Source organism: Schistocerca americana, chromosome 2 (assembly GCF_021461395.2).
Source record: "Schistocerca americana isolate TAMUIC-IGC-003095 chromosome 2, iqSchAmer2.1, whole genome shotgun sequence".
Classification (NCBI taxonomy): Eukaryota; Metazoa; Arthropoda; class Insecta; order Orthoptera; family Acrididae; genus Schistocerca; species Schistocerca americana.
In genome coordinates, this window is record NC_060120.1 from 499729640 (window position 1) to 499749459 (window position 19820).

The following is a 19820-nucleotide window of genomic DNA, read 5'->3' on the forward strand; positions in this document are numbered from 1 at the left end:
GGCCACCACCGTGGCCTAGTCATTAGGAAGCAGGGCAATTACTCTCTTAAATTGTTTTGTAATAATTGTAAAATATATTTATCTATTTCACATTTTCTTAAATTTTTTTAAAAGGGAATATTTTTAAGCCTTCTGGGGCTCTGTATTGATCTTGACCTTGTGGTCTACTCAAAAATTTCAAGGCAATTTCAAAGCATCTGGCACATTGTGATTACTGAATTTGATCTTATTGTATACTTTTTTTAAGAGAGAATTTTTTTAAAAAAATCTAAGAACTCTAGCCATCTGTGGTTAATACCTTTGTCAAAAACACATTTCAATGGCAGCAGACCATGGATTTTCTATTGTATGAAAGGGGGGAAGGAGGAGACTGAATCGTATTACTGGTTAATACCTTTGTCTAATATTTGTCGAGGTTTTGTAGGGGGTGTAATATGAGAGACAGATCCCAGAAGCAGCATTGGCCTGGCCTATTTAAAAAGGGACCAGCTTGAATATGAGCTTAAGTTATGGTGGCAACTAACAACCTGATTCATATTTCTTCCAACCTGATTGGCAAGTAGGTGCAGTGCTCTCTATTACTTCTAGTGCTCTCAGTGAGCTTAGTCATAAAATTAAACTTCTTAATGGGAATCAGCCGATTAGCAAGCAGGTAGCAAGAGTTCAGGTTAAACTTTGCCATTGGGGGAACCATATCTCTGATTTAACACTTCCCTCTTACTGAGGTGCAAGATGACATGGTTAGTCAATTGCTTACTCACATCAAGGATTTACAAGTAGCCACTAGTGCATTGACTTTAGAACAGTGATTGGAACCTTCCTTGGATCATTACCCCTCAACAGAATTAGACATTGGTTAGTAACGCCCCCCCCCCCCCCCCAATCTTCTCTTGCTCCCTCCCCCCCCCCCCCCCCCAACATTTTCGCCAATTTCAGCATCTAACTAAACTGTAGAATCAAAGACTTTTCCTGGAACATTTTATTTTTAAAATGATGAAAGATGAATGATATTCAGTTTGTGCATGTGTGTGTGCGTGTGTGTGTGTGTGTGTGTGTGTGTGTGTGTGTGTGTGTGCTGCAAGTGCTAGCCACAAATCCTCCTCAGATAAGAAAGCTAACTCTCCACAGTAAGGGTAGACTCTTGTTATGAAACAAACCCCATTTAAAATCAAAAGTTAAAATCTGCGCACTATACTTGCGCACTTGATTTATGTGCTCCTCACTTCTGAACTGGCAAAACTGGAATACTTCAGACTGTTAATCCTTTGTGTCTGACCACAGCCACTAGTAGTAATAGTAGTAGTAGTAGTAGTAGTAGTAGTAGTAATAATAATAATGTGCACAGCACTACAATAGCCCGTATGTAGTTGTTGCTGTGTCATGCTGTCAATTAATTTATTTGTCTGTGTTGAAGTGAGTATCTACAAACTTGGAGAGGACATTTTCTTGAGACATTTAGCATTTTTTATGTTTGTGTCTCACTTTTATCATCAGCAATGTACGGGACAAAGTAGAACATGTGTGTACTGGGTGGAATATGTGAAGAACCTGCAAAATCCACTGCATTAATGCTACTAATTGAGATCAAATAATTATTGTCAGCTCATATTCTCAATATCAGGGTATTACAAAACTGTCATAACAGTAAAGGCCTTCTGAAAATAATTTAGTGTTGTGACTGAAACCCCATCAGATTGTTTAGTTTTTACCCCCAAAAATTTTCATTTTATTCCTCAGGGGGAAATTACCCCCAGATTGGGAATCACTGGCTTAGAAGGAGAGGCAAGTGGCACAGAGAGGGGTGGTGCCGCTAGGGACTTGTCAGGTAAGGCGGACCAGTATACTGATGCTTACCTTTGTGATAGATCAGCTGTAGAAACATTTGCTAACTTGCCTAACCCAATTATGTATTTATTTCGGGGAATTTCTGATCAACCAATGACCAACTGCTCCTGGCTGAAGAGCTACTATGCTAAGCATCCATTTTGAGATTCTTGCTGATGCCTTGCATGTTCCCCACTCAGTTATATTGCATTTATTATATCTTTTGACCAGAGGTTCACTGAGCAGTGTACTTTCAGAAATACTTAAGGAATGGAGCACTCTAAGAGATCTGAGGCATCATGTGATACAATTACAGTTATCACCACCCATTCGTAATAAATTACAGCATGACCATTGTTGGCAGGTATAAGGGCTTACTGAGAATTTACTCTAATACATAGAGCGTGAGTGCATAGCAGTTGTTGCTTTGCAGAGGACAGTCACAGAACATGACAATGTGTTCAACATTCCTAAGGCATGAGACCAGAAGATCGATCATGATCTGCATTCACCCAGAAGCCCACTACATTTTCTGAACTAAACTAATTGTTGTCTTCCATTGAGTCTTTGTGGTTTGCAGATGAGCAGTGCAACCAGCAAAATGGGCCAGAGTCGGAATTCCAAGTGCAAGGTAGCAAACCCCATTGGTTACCATTTAATCCTTCTGGTTGTAAAGCATGTTTCCAGTGTGGAAAATGGGATCATCTGGTGCATGACTGTTCGGTTGAGTGAGGCTCTATACCTAACAGATGATGCCATATGCGCCGAACTGAAACCGGTCAGTGTAAACCTCCTAGCTGATGCGCTCATGTCTGCAGCATTCACGGTTGTACCTTGCCATATGTTTATGCTCAACTTAAGCAGGAACCAGTTGGTTGGTTGGTTGGTTTGGGGTAGACCAGACAGCGTGGTCATCGGTCTCATCAGATTAGGGAAGGATGGGGAAGGAAGTCGGCCGTGCCCTTTCAGAGGAACCATCCCGACATTTGCCCTGAGTGATTTAGGGAAATCACGGAAAACCTAAATCAGCTAAATCAGGATGGCCGGATGCGGGATTGAACCGTCGTCCTTCCGAATGCGAGTCCTGTGTCTAACCACTGCGCCACCTCGCTCGGTCCAGGAACCAGTCTGTGGCCTGTTAGACTCAAGCAGTTCAATTTCTTTGTTAGATTACCATTGGTATTTGGAATACAGTGGGTTATGTAGAATGCCCCCTTTGTGTACCACTCTTCAGAGATTTTGGGCACTTAATGACCAAGTGTTATCTTTGATAGGTGAGGTGCACGGGAAACTATCCATTTGTGATTTTTCATGTCCAATTAAATTGGTTGGTGCTTGATTTTACCAGTAAGACCTTTTCCTCTAAATATCGTCCTTTGTCATTGTCATAGCAGTGGCAAGGTCAAACTACTTCACTCATGCCACACTGAGTTTGTCGTTAACCATCATGAACAAGGTCAGGCCCACCAGCTGTTAAGATCTTGGGAGACTAACTGCAGTTGTCACTCACTATATATGGATAATGGACAAAATGCAGTATAAAATTCATTTATTGGATGATGTACTGAGCGGCAAGCTCCCTATCATTTGTCACCCAACAAAATGAGGATATTGCAGCAGAAGGTGAACCACATGTTGAAGGATGGGGTTATCAGGTCATCCACTTCACCTTAATCACCACCCATTTTTCTTGTTCCTAAGGGACAAGGCAATGATTTTAGTCCGGTGGTCAATTACAGGCCCGGTCATCCTTGAATCCATACCACTGCCTGACTTACACAATTATTTCACTTGGTTCTCTGGGTCCAGCTATTTTACTGTAACTGCTCTTACCCAAGCCTATTCTCAGATACCACTTACTGAGGATTCCAGGTAGGTGACAGCATTATGTACCAACTGGAACTTGTATGAGTTCAATTGGGCTTATCTACTGAGGCAGCGGTCTTGCCTCATCCATTGGACCATGTGTTTGGTGATCTCAAGTTTAGCTGTGTGTTTAACTTTCTAGATGATGTTTCCATCTATAGTTGTTCTTTTCACCAGCAAATATGTCACATTCAGGGGGTGTTACCACAGCTTCGGGCAGCTGGGTCAACAGTTACACCATCTGAAGTCACCCCAGCTAGACATCAGAGCTCCTTCCTGGTTTCAGAGGATGGGATCAGATTTGACTAAGACTGCACCTCTGCCTTGTGACAGGCAGGCAAAATACCCAATAGACTCACTGCTACCATGCCAACAGTCATAATAGAGGGAGGCAGCCCACTCGTGTAATAGATGGGGATCAAATTTTTGTCCACAAATTCATCTCTGGGGGTAGTAGCAATGCCAGTATTTCTAGGAAGCTTGCACCACATTTTCTAGGATCTTATCAGGTCCTCCAGGTGTAAAGGTTCTGTTAACCTTTTAGTCCATAATCCAGATAGCAGTAGGACTTCCCGAGTACACATCAGTCAAATTAAACAAGCCAAGTAGAGCCACTCCAGTCTCCCACTGCCCTGTCAGGAATAAACTGTGGGGGGTTATTGTTTCAGTGGGACAGCTTGAGCCATGTTGGCTTGTATCAATTTCTCTTCTGGGCGACTTCCTCTGAATGGTCTCTCCTCTGGTCGTCCAGTTGCACTGCTGCCATGCAATGGTCAGTGGGATGAATTTCTGCAGCATGTGAGTCCCTTTTGGACAGTGCTGGGAGGAAGTTGGGGCTCTGAGCTGACACAGTCAAGACAAAGGTTGGGCAATTGTGCGGGAAGTGACCAAAGGCTCTGGTCCGCAAGAGGCTGAAGGCTATTGGTTTTCCATCGAAACTGTGTTTCTGCTGCTGCCTGTTGCGTTGCCACTATTGTGTTCCCATTCATCAAAGTGACCTCTTGGTAACAAGCTGGTGATTCACTTGCAACCTTTTCCCTTTCCTGTGATTTCATCGGGAACGGCCATTGGTTGGTTGTTCAGTCATCTTAGCAGACGTCATGTATTAGGTCTTTTGGCCACTTCTAGGTTCTTCGTGCCCCTCATTACTTCCAATTCATCCCTGTTGCTGCACAGTGACTGGTTTTAGTTTTGTTTGAGTTGCTTTTGGTATTGTTTTTTGGTGGATCTGTGAACAGGTCCTACTCATAGGAGTCTTAATAGGATAGACGGGACAATTATTGCACCAAGTTGTTAAACTTTTTTTAACTGTGTTTTAGAATTACATTGGCCATCAAATGGGGTGTCTGTTAGTTCTAGCTGCACAGGGAGATGGCTGTCATATAGCGGACACACTGGACTATTGATGAATGCCCTGTATTGGTAAGGTGCAGTATTTCTGTCTAGTGAAATTTTTGAATGAGCAGTCAATCTTAATGCTGTAGGAGTACTGGATTTGAGAGGCAAGTTGTTGTAATTACCTTGGATTAATCTTGAGTTTAAATATTACCCTCCTGTTTAAATGTTGGTCAGCTTGTATTCAGAGTTCTGGGGACAAATAATAGTTTTATTGCAGTTACCTTAAATTATTCCTTGGTCTTAAGTTTTATAATCATATTTAAGAGTGTGTTTCTGTCTTCTTCTTTTCTTTTCTTTTTCTTTCTTTTTTTTTTTAAAAAAAAAAGGAGAAAGGGGAGCAAATTTTCAGAAGATTCACGTGGGGAATTATTCCTGTGTTTTATGTGATTACTGTCTAAGTTGACCTAACACTAATACCAGATTGTCAGTTCTGTAGGCTGGGATAATTATTTGTATTGTATGTTGGCCCAGCTCCTGTCTGACCAGTCAACAAACTGTTCCGGTTTGTTTCAACAACTGGACAACCTGACAACGGGAGAGGATGTGGACATGGATCTGGGTGGAAGTGAGTACTAGAAGCTCACTGGGATCACTATCCCGTGCGAAGTTGCAGTTGCAGGTTGTCAGTCATCTGAGTTCTTATGCTTACTGTGTCACTCTGTCCTGGCAATCTTCTTAATTTTCCATTCCTCGTTAACTTTGCCCTTTCCTGCCTTCCCCTTCCAGAATCAAGCCTCAAAATTGTGCAAATAGGAAGGTTGGAAGCCATCAGACAGTTACTAAATTTCACCACGTTAAACTCTTTGCAAGTTTAATTTTCCACAGAGATATATTTGATCTTGTCGTGATACTTAAAATTTCCAGGCAATTTCTAAGCCTTCTGGCACCTGGTGGTTATTGATTTTGATATTCTTGAAAAAAATTTTTAAGAGACAATTTTAAAGTAAATTCTAAGCCTCTGGCACTCTGTGATTATTGATGTTGATCTTATTGGAATTTTTCTTTTAAAAAAAATGGGATTAATTTCAAAACAAATTTTTAAGCCCTTATGGTGCTCTGCGATTATTGGTTGTTGTTAACTGGCTTTTTGCTTCATTCCATTGTAAAGGAAAATTTTAAATGCTTTCATGAAATAAATGTAGACATTGTCAACCACAAGTGATGTTGAACCAGGTTCTAGGCCCTTCCATGATATCCTGCTGCCACCAATGCAGAACACATTTCACTAATATTGATGTCACCAGATACTACCACTCTGCAATTTTTATTTTTGACCCACAATGCTGTCAGTTCCTCAAGTTCTCCTATGAACAAGTCTCATTTTGATTGGGATGATAATGTACAGATGCAGCTATAATTTTTACTTTTGAAAACACTGCACTGCAGCTAAAAAAAAATTCTATACAAAGTTCACTTGTATATGTAAGTCTATAATTTAGAGTAAGTATTTTAGTGATATAGACAGTTATATAGAGCAGTTTATTTCACCCAGTAAAGCTAATAGTTAGTGGAAGGATCAGTAAATATGCTGGATGAGTCCCCTTGGTATAAAGAATATTGCAGTCTTCCAAACCTTTTGTTGCCACTTTCTAATAAGCTATCATTGTTCACATATTCCAACTCTTGCTGATTAATGCACACAGGCATTTTGTAATTTTTGTCATCTGCCATGATGTGTAGACAGTTTTCCAGCAAGGAGAGCATATAACATTAGTTCAGAGGAATTGCAGCTAATCATAATTTCTTATCATTTTTGGGGTAAAGCAGTGCCTGCCAAAAGCTACAGCACTTATATTAAAAGGTTCATAGCAAAAAGAATTATCTAAAGCACAAATAAAATTGAAAAAATGCTTTACAACAAAAATAAATTAATATGTTTTTCTTCTTATTTAAACTAATCCGAAGACGAATAAAGCAAAAATTGTTGTCATCTCAATAATAACAACTAAAGTTAGATAAAAGAGAAAGAAAGAAACAGAGAGAGAGAGAGAGAGAGAGAGAGAGAGAGAGAGAGAGAGAACAGATAGAGACGAAGAGAGAGAGAACAGATAGAGATGGAGAGAGTGAGAGAGAGAGAGAGAGAACAGATAGAGACAGGGAGAGAGAGAGAGAGAGAGAGAGAGAGAGAGAGAGAGAGAGAGAGAATAGACTACTTCTGTTTGTGTGGGACTTAATTCTTCATTTTCTCCAATAATTAATTTGCTTATAAACTTCATGAAAAACTGAATATAATAAAGAATTTGTTAGCTTTTCACTTCACATTATTTCATGAAAACAGAGAGAAATAAAGATATGCATGCATATTTCTCTGTGAGCGCAGTGTGAATGAACTACTTTTCCTTTGCTTCTGTCAACATCCATAACACTGTGTTTTCTTGCAGTTAAGTGACAATTAGTTCTATGTAAGCTGAAAGTTGACGTTCCCCACTTCTCTGTTTACTACATAAATCACATTACGCTGCATACCATTAGCAATTACACTTGTGATATCTGTAAAAAGAAAAATTCTGAATCATTTGTCCTACTTAGTAACAGATCATTGGGGTATATTATGAACACCAATAGACACAGAATAGGAACTCGTGGCACACCAGTCTTGCAGCATCCTAGTGAGTTTCAAATCAGGTTGTATGTTTGGGCATTGAACACAACATCCTGATTCCTGTTTGGTAGATATGAAAGAAAGAATCAGTGAGCACGTCTCTAATCCAAATGCTCCAAACTAAATGAAATTATAGTTGATTCAACTGCTTTAACTGAATTCAGAAACTACCTACTACTCTCAAATTGTCATTTGGTGCTATGAGTACATTACACGCCAAACAATAAATTGTATATACTGTTGTCTCTGCCTTCCTGAATCCAAACAGCAACCCTGACAATGAATTTTGTGGGTGGAGATTAGTTTCTATTCTCATACTACTATCCTCTCAAAAACCTTCAAAAACACAGTTTGTAAGATATGAAGCATATCCTCCTTAATATTAACATAGCACAGGAGAGCATACTTATTTCTACAAACAATGTAGAAAGTAACTGGCTGTGTCATGTCAACAATGCACTTATATAAGCTTGCCAACCAGCGCTGCGTGCTGGCAGCAGTTCTGTTCTGACTTTGGTCCTGCCTGCTGTTCAGGCTTTTTTTCCTGACCATTGTCTTAGCCTGACAAGTGCTTGGTTTAATCCTTGAATTTCTCTCTGTAGTGTACATTCATAAGAAAATTGCTTTGCTCTTAAATAGTTCTTTAGTCACACATGAACATGAAATTGTTGACAGAAACTCATAGTAAAAATCTGTGCTTCTGTTCTTAATCAACCAAGGAGTCCCAATATCCAAGTAATAAATACCACAAATCTTCTTGCTGTGGCGGCCTCTGAAACTGGTCTACATATTCTGAAGCAAAAGGGAGTGTTACAATGTCGCAATATGAGCTTTGACTCTGACACCAAGCAATCTTAGGAGATGGTCGACCCATAGAACCAATGAGTGATAAGTGTGTCAGCATCTGCACAGCTGTCCTTCATACAGAAATTAGGACAAAGTTGATCAAGGAGGAACTAGGGAAAGTGATTAGGACACTGATTCTTTCCAATTGTCAATATGTCTGTGAATACAGTGATAGCCAGTGTAATGGTATGGTGGAGTTAAGAATCACTGAAGATGGAATGGTTAACATGTCGCAAAAGAATTGGGAAGTACAAGCAACTGAAAACATACTAATAAATTCTAATTTTTCTGGACAAGAGTGAGATTCTGGAATTGGAAGTGATAGTGTAATTAGTGAGTAACCAATGATGCAATCCTTGACTTCACTACTCATTGCAAACTAATAGTAGATAACGATGGTAATGAATGCCTAATGAAAATTCTGCAGACTATTAGAGACAGGCATCACAAATTAAGAGATTTTTTTTCAGCAAGTGAAAAAAGTCAGGGGTTCACTAATGGAAGTTCTTAAAAATAATAATTAAGAACTTTGAGAAAAAATTAGTGGAAAACAAGGACAAGTTTCAAGGGCTAAAAAAGAAACTTGTAGAATACAATATCTGGTGCAAAGAAAGACCAACAAATTTGTACAAGCATAATACGAAACAAGACAGTAAAATTAGAGAAACAAAAGGTGTCTGCCAGACAAATAAAGAATCATTAATTAAAATGATCAGCAGAGTTCAAAGTCACTGTTACACCAAAATCTATCATGTAAGACTTCAGTGAATGCAAATACACTGATCAGCCAAGACGTTTTGACCACCTACCTGACAGCCAGTATGTTCACCTTTGGAATGGATATTAATGGCATCATGGCAGGGAAGCAATGAGGCTTTGGGAGGTTTCTGGAGGGAATTAGCACCATACCTGCACACACAAGTCACCTAATTCCCACAAATTCAATGAACGGGGGTGATGAGCTCTGAAGCCGCGTTCAATCACATCCCAGATGTTTTGATCACGTTCAAATCTAGTGAGTTGGGGGCCAGCACATCACCTGGAAATGCAACTGTGTTCCTCAAAACACTCTATAACACTCTTGGCCTTGTGACATGGTGCATTATCTTGTTGAAAAATGTCACTGACGTCGGGAAACATAATTGTCATGAAGGGGTGTACATGGTCTGAAACTAGTGTACAGTACTGCTTGGCCCCATAGATGCCCACGAGTGTTCCCGAGAGCATAATGGAACCACCACCAGCTTGTCTCTGACCCACAGTACAGAAGTCAAGGAGCTGTTCCCTTGGAAGACAACGAATTGCGCTCTCAAACCAGCACGATGAAAAAGGTATCAGCATTCACCAAACCATACAATGCCTTCCCACTGTACCAACATCCAGTGCCAGTGGTCACATGCCCATTTCAGTCATAGTTGCTGACACTGTGGTGATAACATTGGCACATGCATGAGTGGTTGGCTGCGGAGGTCCATCGTCAGGACTGTTCGGTGTAGTGTGTATTCAGACAAACTTGTACTCTGCCCAGGATTAAAGTCTGATGTTAGTTCCACCACAGTTTTCTGCCTGCCCTGTTACATCTGTCTGCTCAGCCTATGACGTCTGACATCCGTAATGAGGGTGGCTTGCCCAACCTCACCATGTCTGGACATGGTTTCACCTTGATTTCACAATGTATTGAAGGCACTCACCACAGCACTCATCAAACACCTGACAAGTCGTGCAGCTTCAAAATGCTCGTGCCAAGCCTCCAGGCCATCATGGTCTACCCTCAGTCAAACTCAGATTGTACACCGTGCATGCGTCTGCCTAGCAGTCATTCCTCACCAGGTGATGCTGCTATTGACTGGACAGGTTTATATTGATGTAGATTGGTGGTCATAACGTTCTGGAAGATAAGTGTATATGTACAGTTTCCAAAACTGGTAATAATTCATATGCCAGAGGTAGCCTAAATGGTTTTTCTAGGTTATATTTCCATCCAAGATCACAATTCTCTATCCTGTTCATTATTTTTTGTAAGTTCTCAGTAGTAACTGATGAAAATATAATTGCAACAGTGTTAAGAACTGCCACACTGAGTGATACCAGATGACAGTGAGTTCTCTCAAGGTTCAGGAGGTAACAGTCTGTCAGTAGTAACTGATGATACTGATCATAAGTAGTATATGGCTGTCAACCTATCACAGCTATGCAGAAGGAAAGAACAATGAACATGACAGTCTAATACCTACATATCTCATTGGAAGTTCCAGGCCTTTTATAGGATGTTTCCTCTCACCATACTCGGATTGCTAAGTTCTCTGAACAACTTACTAGAGCCTCAGTGGATGAATGTGTTTATTGATATCTGTTAAAGAGGTGATCAATGACACCAAAATGAGGGTGCTGTGAATCTTTGGAAGGCATAGTAATAAACAAGACTCACAGATATTAAAGATTCTATTCACCATCAATTATTTTTTGTAACAGTATAATACATTTCTCACTTCAAACTTTGAGTTTTTATCTTCTACCACACCAATATCTGTTCCATCAGTTAAGCTAGATCCAATTCCTTATACTACACATTCAGTCACCACCTCCTCTCAGCAGGCAAGAGAACTGAATCTGCACATTTCGATAAAGCTTGGACAGAGGTGTTTGTCAACAATGAGCCAGTTTGGACATAGAGGCTCCGTACTTCTTTAGTAATGGTTGTAAACGATGAACCACCAATGACGGAAAGTTATAATTACTTTTCAGAATACCAGAACTTGTTTTCATCACTTCATAGCCCATGCCCAAATTAGGCTGCATGTGTCATAAATTACTCGCTGCTTGAAATAAATCCACATTTACAGGCAACTCATTCTTATCTCAAATGAGTTTATTTGACACTGACTAGGAGATCAAAATTTGGAAGCATAATGACAATGGTATGCCCATAGCTAATTTCACTTCTGGTACAGCCACAGGATCAAACGTAAGATAAAATTTGGTTTAAGAATATGCAAAAGTCTTATGAAGATTATCCATGCAGAAGATACTAGAAAGAAAAGTCTATTGGAGGAGAGAGTAAAATGAAAGTGAGTATCAAACTAGCAAAAATAAAACAGAAAAGATTCAGATATACATCAATTTTTAAAAATAACAGGAGGAACAATCAGACTCTTACCTGTGGGAATGTGCATTATCATTTTCAGTCTTATTTGGCTGTGGAGCAGATTTAGAATTTTCTGCTGGCTTGTTATCTAATGTTGCTGGCCTTTTCCCTCTTGAAATTCCATGTTGGTTATTAATTATTGTTTTCTCCTCCTTCTTTGCTTTAGTTCTGTTTGTCTGTGATGAAATTTGTTTTCTTTCACTGATGGCACTTTTAACACTGTAAGGAAAGGGAAATTGATTAACATACATTTCAGTCTGTTGTTTCTCTGACCTACAAAGACATAAATGTGTGTAATAGAGAAATTTTTGGAATCTATTACACTGATTGCTGCACCACATGTGCCGAAAAATCAGTCACATATTTAATGAGAAAAGAAAGAATAAATAAATGTAAATTATTTAAATAAGATGAAATCTGACTTTAAAAGTACATCTATGTAATTATTTAAAAAATCATTAGTTTACATATACTACATAATAACAATTGTATGTAATTGCCTACAAGTGTATAAAATTCTAAAGACAGAATCATAAACAGTGGATGATATATTCAGTATGTCTTGTGCTTCATTAGTGAACATTTAGCGTTGGGTATACTATTACACATACTGTAAGAGGTAAAGTGGTATGTTTCAGTAAAAGTATTTTGTATTCAAGATGAAACATGCGTAAATTTTCAAGGCAACATCTGAGCCAAATCTACTGGGTTATGGATTGGGTCACTGCTTATTAAGTTCATACATTGCCAATTAAAATTATTTCAGAGATTTTCCATATTATCGAGGATGTATGGAATGGAATCTATTGTTGACAAACTTCGTATCCTCCATAGCCTGCGTAGTTCTGCGATGGAACTGCGGGAAGACAATTAAATTGATACTGATGTGGCAAGTTTTCACCATGGAGGGCTTGCGGTGCAGCAGAATTGAATGCGCTCAAGTAGCGCATGCGCAGCACCAAGTGAATCCACCACACATGTGCCGGTGGGGCCTTAAATACCAGAGCTCAGGAAGCTTTCGCCAGTATCACTGAAGATGGCCAGAAGACTCTGTGCTGAAATATTGTGGCAGGAAGTTACGAACATCTGGCAGTTCTCCCGAAATTTTATGGAACTGTATTGAAAATACTTTTACAGACTTTGAGGGCATATTCCTCACACCAAAGTAAAGAAAAAAGGAAAAATATCTATATAAACATGTACACGAAATTTCTTTGTTAATGAAGAAATTTTTTTGTTAATAAGTGATAAATGAAAGGCCACAGAACTTACTTACCCTTCCTTATCTAACCATCATATTGGTAGTTGTCATTACATGCATCTCAAACAAGATGACAGAAATGTGCGGGAGCGTCATCTATACAAGGTTTGGCTAAAAAATAACAGAATTCAGGATATAATGTTCTTTATTTTTACTTCATTGCAACTTTTACATTATCTCCTTTAGAATACTCCCCTCCACAATGCTCTGCCTGCTTCATGCAAATTTTCCACTGTTCAAAGAAAAGTTTTTTTCTGTAAGCATGTTCATGATCTTCATCACTTTTTCTTTCACCGCTTCATCTGTCTCACATTTCTTCTGTCAGTGGAGATTTCACTTTAGGGAACAGGAAAAAGTCACACAGAGCAAGATCTGGTGAGTAGGGTGTACATTCCAACACAGAAATCTTGTGCTTAGCCAAAAATGAGTTGGCAATCAATGCAGCATGGGACATGGCATTGTTCTGATACAGAATCCATGACTTGTTTTTCACAACTCTGGACACTTTCTTCTTATCCATTCACAGAACATAGATAGGACTTCAAGATAATATTCCTAATTCAATTTGACCTTCAGGCATCCACTTCAAATACACAGTCACCATGGATGTAATAGAAGACAATCATTGCTTTGAATTTTGACTATCATATTCAAGCCTTCTTCAGTTTCAGTGAATTGGGGCTCTCCCAGCGCATTAATTGGTGCTTAGTTTCTGGATCATAACTGAGAAAACACATCATGCTATTACTTGTTTTCGGAGTGTCAACACAAATGTTCATTCTCTTTTTGTTCTTGAAAATGTTCATGTAAAATCTGCTGAACAGTTTCTTTGTTGTTTCTTACAATATCAGCAATGCACGAATACTAAACTCATGGTATTTTCAGATTAACTCTTCAATTTCTTTCAACATTTTCACCTGTAGTTACTGTTGAGGGTCAACCTGCATGTGGTTCATCCACCATCTCTTATCATCACTCTTTGGACCACTTAAAACACTCAAAAACTGGAGTGTGTCAAAGACATTCGTCATTGTATACTTGTTTAAATGATTAATGGGCCTCTTTGGAGATTTCCCAAGTTCCACTAAAATTTTCACATTAATCCGTTACTCTTTCAAAACATTAAGCATTTTTTTGATGGGCTGTGGATACATAATCTAACAAAAACAAAGGCCACAACCAGGCTGAGAGGTCATCAGGTGAAAAGGTTACAGGAATGGAGAGGTGAGATGTCATATGACTCGGCAATGTAGCATTTGACCTTGAGACCCACACTTTTTGTCTGTTAAATAACCCGTCACATTAATTTTTTAGCAAACCTCATATTAATAAACAGCTAACTTGGAACACGTTCCCAGTTGCAGATTGACTATCCAACAGGGTCCAGGGAAACAAAAGTTGGCTTTTCAATATTACATATAGTTACTCACTGAATTTAAAATGCAGCCATAATCTACTCATCAAGTAAAGTATTACAGTTGGAAACAGTGTATACATCTTGAGGCAGCATAACACAAAGTGTGCAAGTTACATTGACTATTTTCATCCAATAGTTGAGAATAAGAGCACTTAGCAGCTTCCAGCAAACTTTACACATCATTCCAAACCCTTAGGCCACTTCTTCCCACTGACACCCCCTCCCTCACCAATGATGAAAGGAGAAATGTTTATCATTTAATACATTTTTGCTGAATGAAATTTTCACTGGAGTATGCGCTCAAATGAAACTTCCAGGCAGACTAAAACTGTGGACTGGACTGAGACATGGTCTGGCACACAGTTTTAACCTGCCAGGAAGTTTTACTGTTTTGCTTTTAATGCAGTAAAACTGTAGCATCAGGCACAATGTTTGAACATATTACTTCTTCACTACTACCTCTACTCACAATACATTTTGCAGACATTATTTATGGAAACCAATGTCTATACCTGAAAAACTATATCATTTTATAACATATAGTTAGAAAGCTATTACATCTTTATTCATAGAAGTTCGATTCTTTCAAGAATCAGGGGTAGGAGTTTATTGGTCATGAATAAACCACAAGTTTCCATTTATTTGCAGGGACACAATCTGAAATGAATTTAAAGCAAAGTTTTGAATAAAGTCCTTGTTAACAGTACCTATAAGATGTACCAGAAGAACATATGGACCTAACAGAGAATCATAAACAATTCCTAGTTATGTGTTAATCTTAAATGGCTGCTGGCAACTATCTTGAATTGTACAAGGTGTGGTGTGGAAACTTTCTTATTTTTAAAAATCATAAAACACAATGAAACCAATTTAACTCTCTTTTCTTTATGTATAGTTACATGTAAAGTTTTATTTCATTAGGTTTTGAAAATAAAGGGGGCCTCTTTCCGCTCAATGGATTCTGAGAGTCAAAATTGGAAGTTTCAGTTCACTTCATCCATCTTGTCTCTGTCTGTGTCTCTGTTAGCAATAGCAGCACGGATGTAGTTCTGCAGCTCACTCAGGGTCCATGGATGACTGATATACACCATGGATTTAAGAAAGCCCATGTGAAAAAGTCGCATAGGACTAAATCTGGCGAGCATGCTGGCCACTGAAGATCATCCCTCAAAGAAATGAGATTGTTGGGGAAGTGTTTAGGTGGTTGTTGTTGTTGTTGTTGTGGTCTTCAGTCCTGAGACTGGTTTGATGCAGCTCTCCATGCTACTCTATCCTGTGCAAGCTTCTTCATCTCCCAGTACTTATTGCAACCTACATCCTTCTGAATCTGCTTAATGTATTCATCTCTTGGTCTCCCTCTACGATTTTTACCCTCCACGCTGCCCTCCAATGCTAAATTTGTGATCCCTTGATGCCTCAAAACATGTCCTACCAACCGATCCCTTCTTCTAGTCAAGTTGTGCCACAAGCTTCTCTTCTCCCCAATCCTATTCAATACCTCCTCATTAGTTATGTGATCTACCCACCTTATCTTCAGCATTCTTCTGTAGCACCACATTTTGAAAGCTTCTATTCTCTTCTTGTCCAAACTAGTTATCGTCCATGTTTCACTTCCATACATGGCTACACTCCATACAATTACTTTCAGAAACGACTTCCTGACACTTAAATCTATACTCGATGTTAACAAATTTCTCTTCTTCAGAAACGATTTCCTTGCCATTGCCAGTCTACATTTTATATCCTCTCTACTTCGACCATCATCAGATATTTTACTCCCTAAATAGCAAAACTCCTTTACTACTTTAAGTGTCTCATTTCCTAATCTAATTCCCGCAGCATCACCCGATTTAATTTGACTACATTCCATTATCCTCGTTTTGCTTTTGTTGATGTTCATCTTATATCCTCCTTTCAAGACACTGTCCATTACGTTCAACTGCTCTTCCAAGTCCTTTGCTGTCTCTGACAGAATTACAATGTCATCGGCGAACCTCAAAGTTTTTACTTCTTCTCCATGAATTTTAATACCTACTCCGAATTTTTCTTTTGTTTCCTTTATTGCTTGCTCAATATACAGATTGAATAACATCGAGGAGAGGCTACACACCTGTCTTACTCCCTTCCCAACCACTGCTTCCCTTTCATGTCCCTCGATTCTTATAACTGCCATCTAGTTTCTGTACAAATTGTAAATAGCCTTTCGCTCCCTGTATTTTACCCCTGCCACCTTCAGAATTTGAAAGAGAGGATTCCAGTTAACATTGTCAAAAGCTTTCTCTAAGTCTACAAATGCTAGAAACGTAGGTTTGCCTTTTCTTAATCTTTCTTCTAAGATAAGTCGTAAGGTTAGTATTGCCTCACGTGTTCCAACATTTCTACGGAATCCAAACTGATCTTCCCTGAGGTCCGCTTCTACCAGTTTTTCCATTCGCCTGTAAAGAATTCGCGTTAGTATTTTGCAGCTGTGACTTATTAAACTGATAGTTCGGTAATTTTCACATCTGTCAACACCTGCTTTCTTTGGGATTGGAATTATTACATTCTTCTTGAAGTCTGAGGGTATTTCGCCTGCCTCATACATCTTGCTCACCAGATGGTAGAGTTTTGTCAGGACTGGCTCTCCCAAGGCCATCAGTAGTTCTAATGGAATGTTGTCTATTCCCAGGGCCTTGTTTCAACTCAGGTCTTTCAGTGGTCTGTCAAACTCTTCACACAGTATCTTATCTCCCATTTCATCTTCATCTACATCCTCTTCCATTTCCATAATATTGTCCTCAAGTACATCGCCTTTGTATAGACCCTCTAAATACTCCTTCCACCTTTCTGCCTTCCCTTCTTTGCTTAGAACTGGGTTGCCATCTGAGCTCTTGATATTCATACAAGTGGTTCTCTTCTCTCCAAAGGTCTCTTTAATTTTCCTGTAGGCAGTATCTATCTTACCCCTAGTGAGACAAGCCTCTACATCCTTACATTTGTCCTCTAGCCATCCCTGCTTAGCCATTTTGGACTTCCTGTCGATCTCATTTTTGAGACGTTTGTATTCCTTTTTGCCTGCTTCATTTACTGCATTTTTATATTTTCTCCTTTCATCAATTAAATTCAATATTTCTTCTGTTACCCAAGGATTTCTATTAGCCCTTGTCTTTTTACCTACTTGATCCTCTGCTGCCTTCACTACTTCATCCCTCAGAGCTACCCATTCTTCTTCTACTGTATTTCCTTCCCCCATTCCTGTCAATTGTTCCCTTATGCTCTCCCTAAAACTCTCTACTACCTCTGCTTCTTTCAGTTTATCCTGGTCCCATCTCCTTAAATTCCCACCTTTTTGCAGTTTCTTCAGTTTCAATCTGCAGTTCATAACCAATAGATTGTGGTCAGAATTCACATCTGCCCCTGGAAATGTCTTACAATTTAAAACCTGGTTCCTAAATCTCTGTCTTACCATTATATAATCTATCTGATACCTTTTAGTATCTCCAGGATTCTTCCAGGTATACAACCTTCTTTTATGATTCGTGAACCAAGTGTTAGCTATGATTAAGTTATGCTCTGTGCAAAATTCTACAAGGCGGCTTCCTCTTTCATTTCTTCCCCCCAATCCATATTCACCTACTATGTTTCCTTCTCTCCCTTTTCCTACTGACGAATTCCAGTCACCCATGACTATTAAATTTTCGTCTCCCTTCACTACCTGAATAATTTCTTTTATCTCGTCATACATTTCATCTAGTTCTTCATCATCTGCAGAGCTAGTTGGCATATAAACTTGTACTACTGTAGTAGGCATGGGCTTTGTGTCTATCTTGACCACAATAATGCGTTCACTATGCTGTTTGTAGTAGCTAACCTGCACTCCTATTTTTTTATTCATTATTAAACCTACTCCTGCATTACCCCTATTTGATTTTGTATTTATAACCCTGTAATCACCTGACCAAAAGTCTTGTTCCTCCTGCCACCGAACTTCACTAATTCCCACTATATCTAACTTTAACCTATCCATTTCCCTTTTTAAATTTTCTAACCTACCTGCCCAATTAAGGGATCTGACATTCCACGCTCCGATCCGTAGAACGCCAGTTTTCTTTCTCCTGATAACGACGTCCTCTTGAGTAGTCCCCGCCCGAAGATCCGAATGGGGGACCAGTTTACCTCCGGAATATTTCACCCAAGAGGACGCCATCATAATTTAATCATACAGTAAAGCTGCATGTCCTCGGGAAAAATTACGGCTGTAGTTTCCCCTTGCTTTCAGCCGTGTGTTTGGGTATAAGAGTCATTAAAATTCATGAAGAGTGAGCTGTACTGCCATCTTGTTGGAACCACACATCTCCCATATACATTTCTTCAAATTTGGGAAGAAAAAATTCCTCAGTCATTTAGACATAACACTCAGAAGTGACCATAACTGCCTACTCATTCTCTTTAAAAACCCACAGGCCAATAATGCCAGTTCTGGATAATGCACACCAAACAGTCACACATTCTGTATGCAGGGGTTGCTCATGAGGTTCTCAACAGTACATACCACTCCAATACTGCATGTTTGGTTATTCACACACACAGATTAATGAAAATGTGCCTCATTGCTGGTGAACATAAGGGTGTAATAAAGCAGGTTTTCTATCAAGGCTTCATATGCATTGTTTTGCGAAACAAAATCATGTGGATTAACTGTGTGAACCACTGATAGTTTGTATGGATGAAATTTCAGGACTTCATGAAGAATTCGTCTCACCGTGTGATCAGAAATTGCAAGAGCAGATGCATGTTGTGTGCAGATCATTCAAGGAATTCAAAATTGCCAGCCTTACTTTCTTGACTTTTTCCAGTTTCATGGCTCCTGGTTTCTTTTCCTGCACTCTACCAGTATCCATAAATGTGTCTATCCACAAAACAATTAATTTTTGATCAGGTGTGATATTAAACTATTCCTTGAATGCACACTAGGTTGTGATGACCAAATTGGCCATTGGGAAAGTAACTCGTCATTGTGAACACACACTTATCTCTCATTTGCTGCATGATCGCTATTAAACTAACCTTAAAAATAGTTAGCTCCTGTCCTTTTAAATGTTCTCAACCCCACACAATGGTGGGTAATGGCCACTGTATGGTGCGTGTTTCAAGGAAGGAAGTTCCAGAGCCACATCCTGTATAATAATCATCTTAATCTGGTCACAAAAGCTGGTTGTGTAAATCTGATATGTTATCTCTTCCAAACAACGCCTCATCTCTAAGCAAGACTGAAGATTCCAAAAATAGACTGACATGCTATAACACAGCAAGCTGGTCCAAGCCCAGAAACACCCAAAATTACTATTGCCTTTTGTGTCATTATACCGGGTGATCAAAAAGTCAGTATAAATTTGAAAACTTAATAAAACATGGAATAATGTAGATAGAGAGGTAAAAATTGACACACATGCTTGGAATGACGTAGGATTTTATCAGAGAG

The 19820-nt window shown here is 39.1% G+C and overlaps 1 protein-coding gene across 1 annotated transcript in view; it reads right to left on the reverse strand.

The window, feature by feature from the left end:
• LOC124594124 overlaps positions 1 to 19820 on the reverse strand; it is a 214698-nt gene that overhangs the window by 127876 nt on the left and 67002 nt on the right. Inside the window, exon 6 of the mRNA XM_047132481.1 lies at positions 11694 to 11900. Within this exon, the coding sequence (XP_046988437.1) occupies positions 11694 to 11900 (207 nt within the window). The remainder of the gene's footprint in view (positions 1 to 11693; positions 11901 to 19820) is intronic.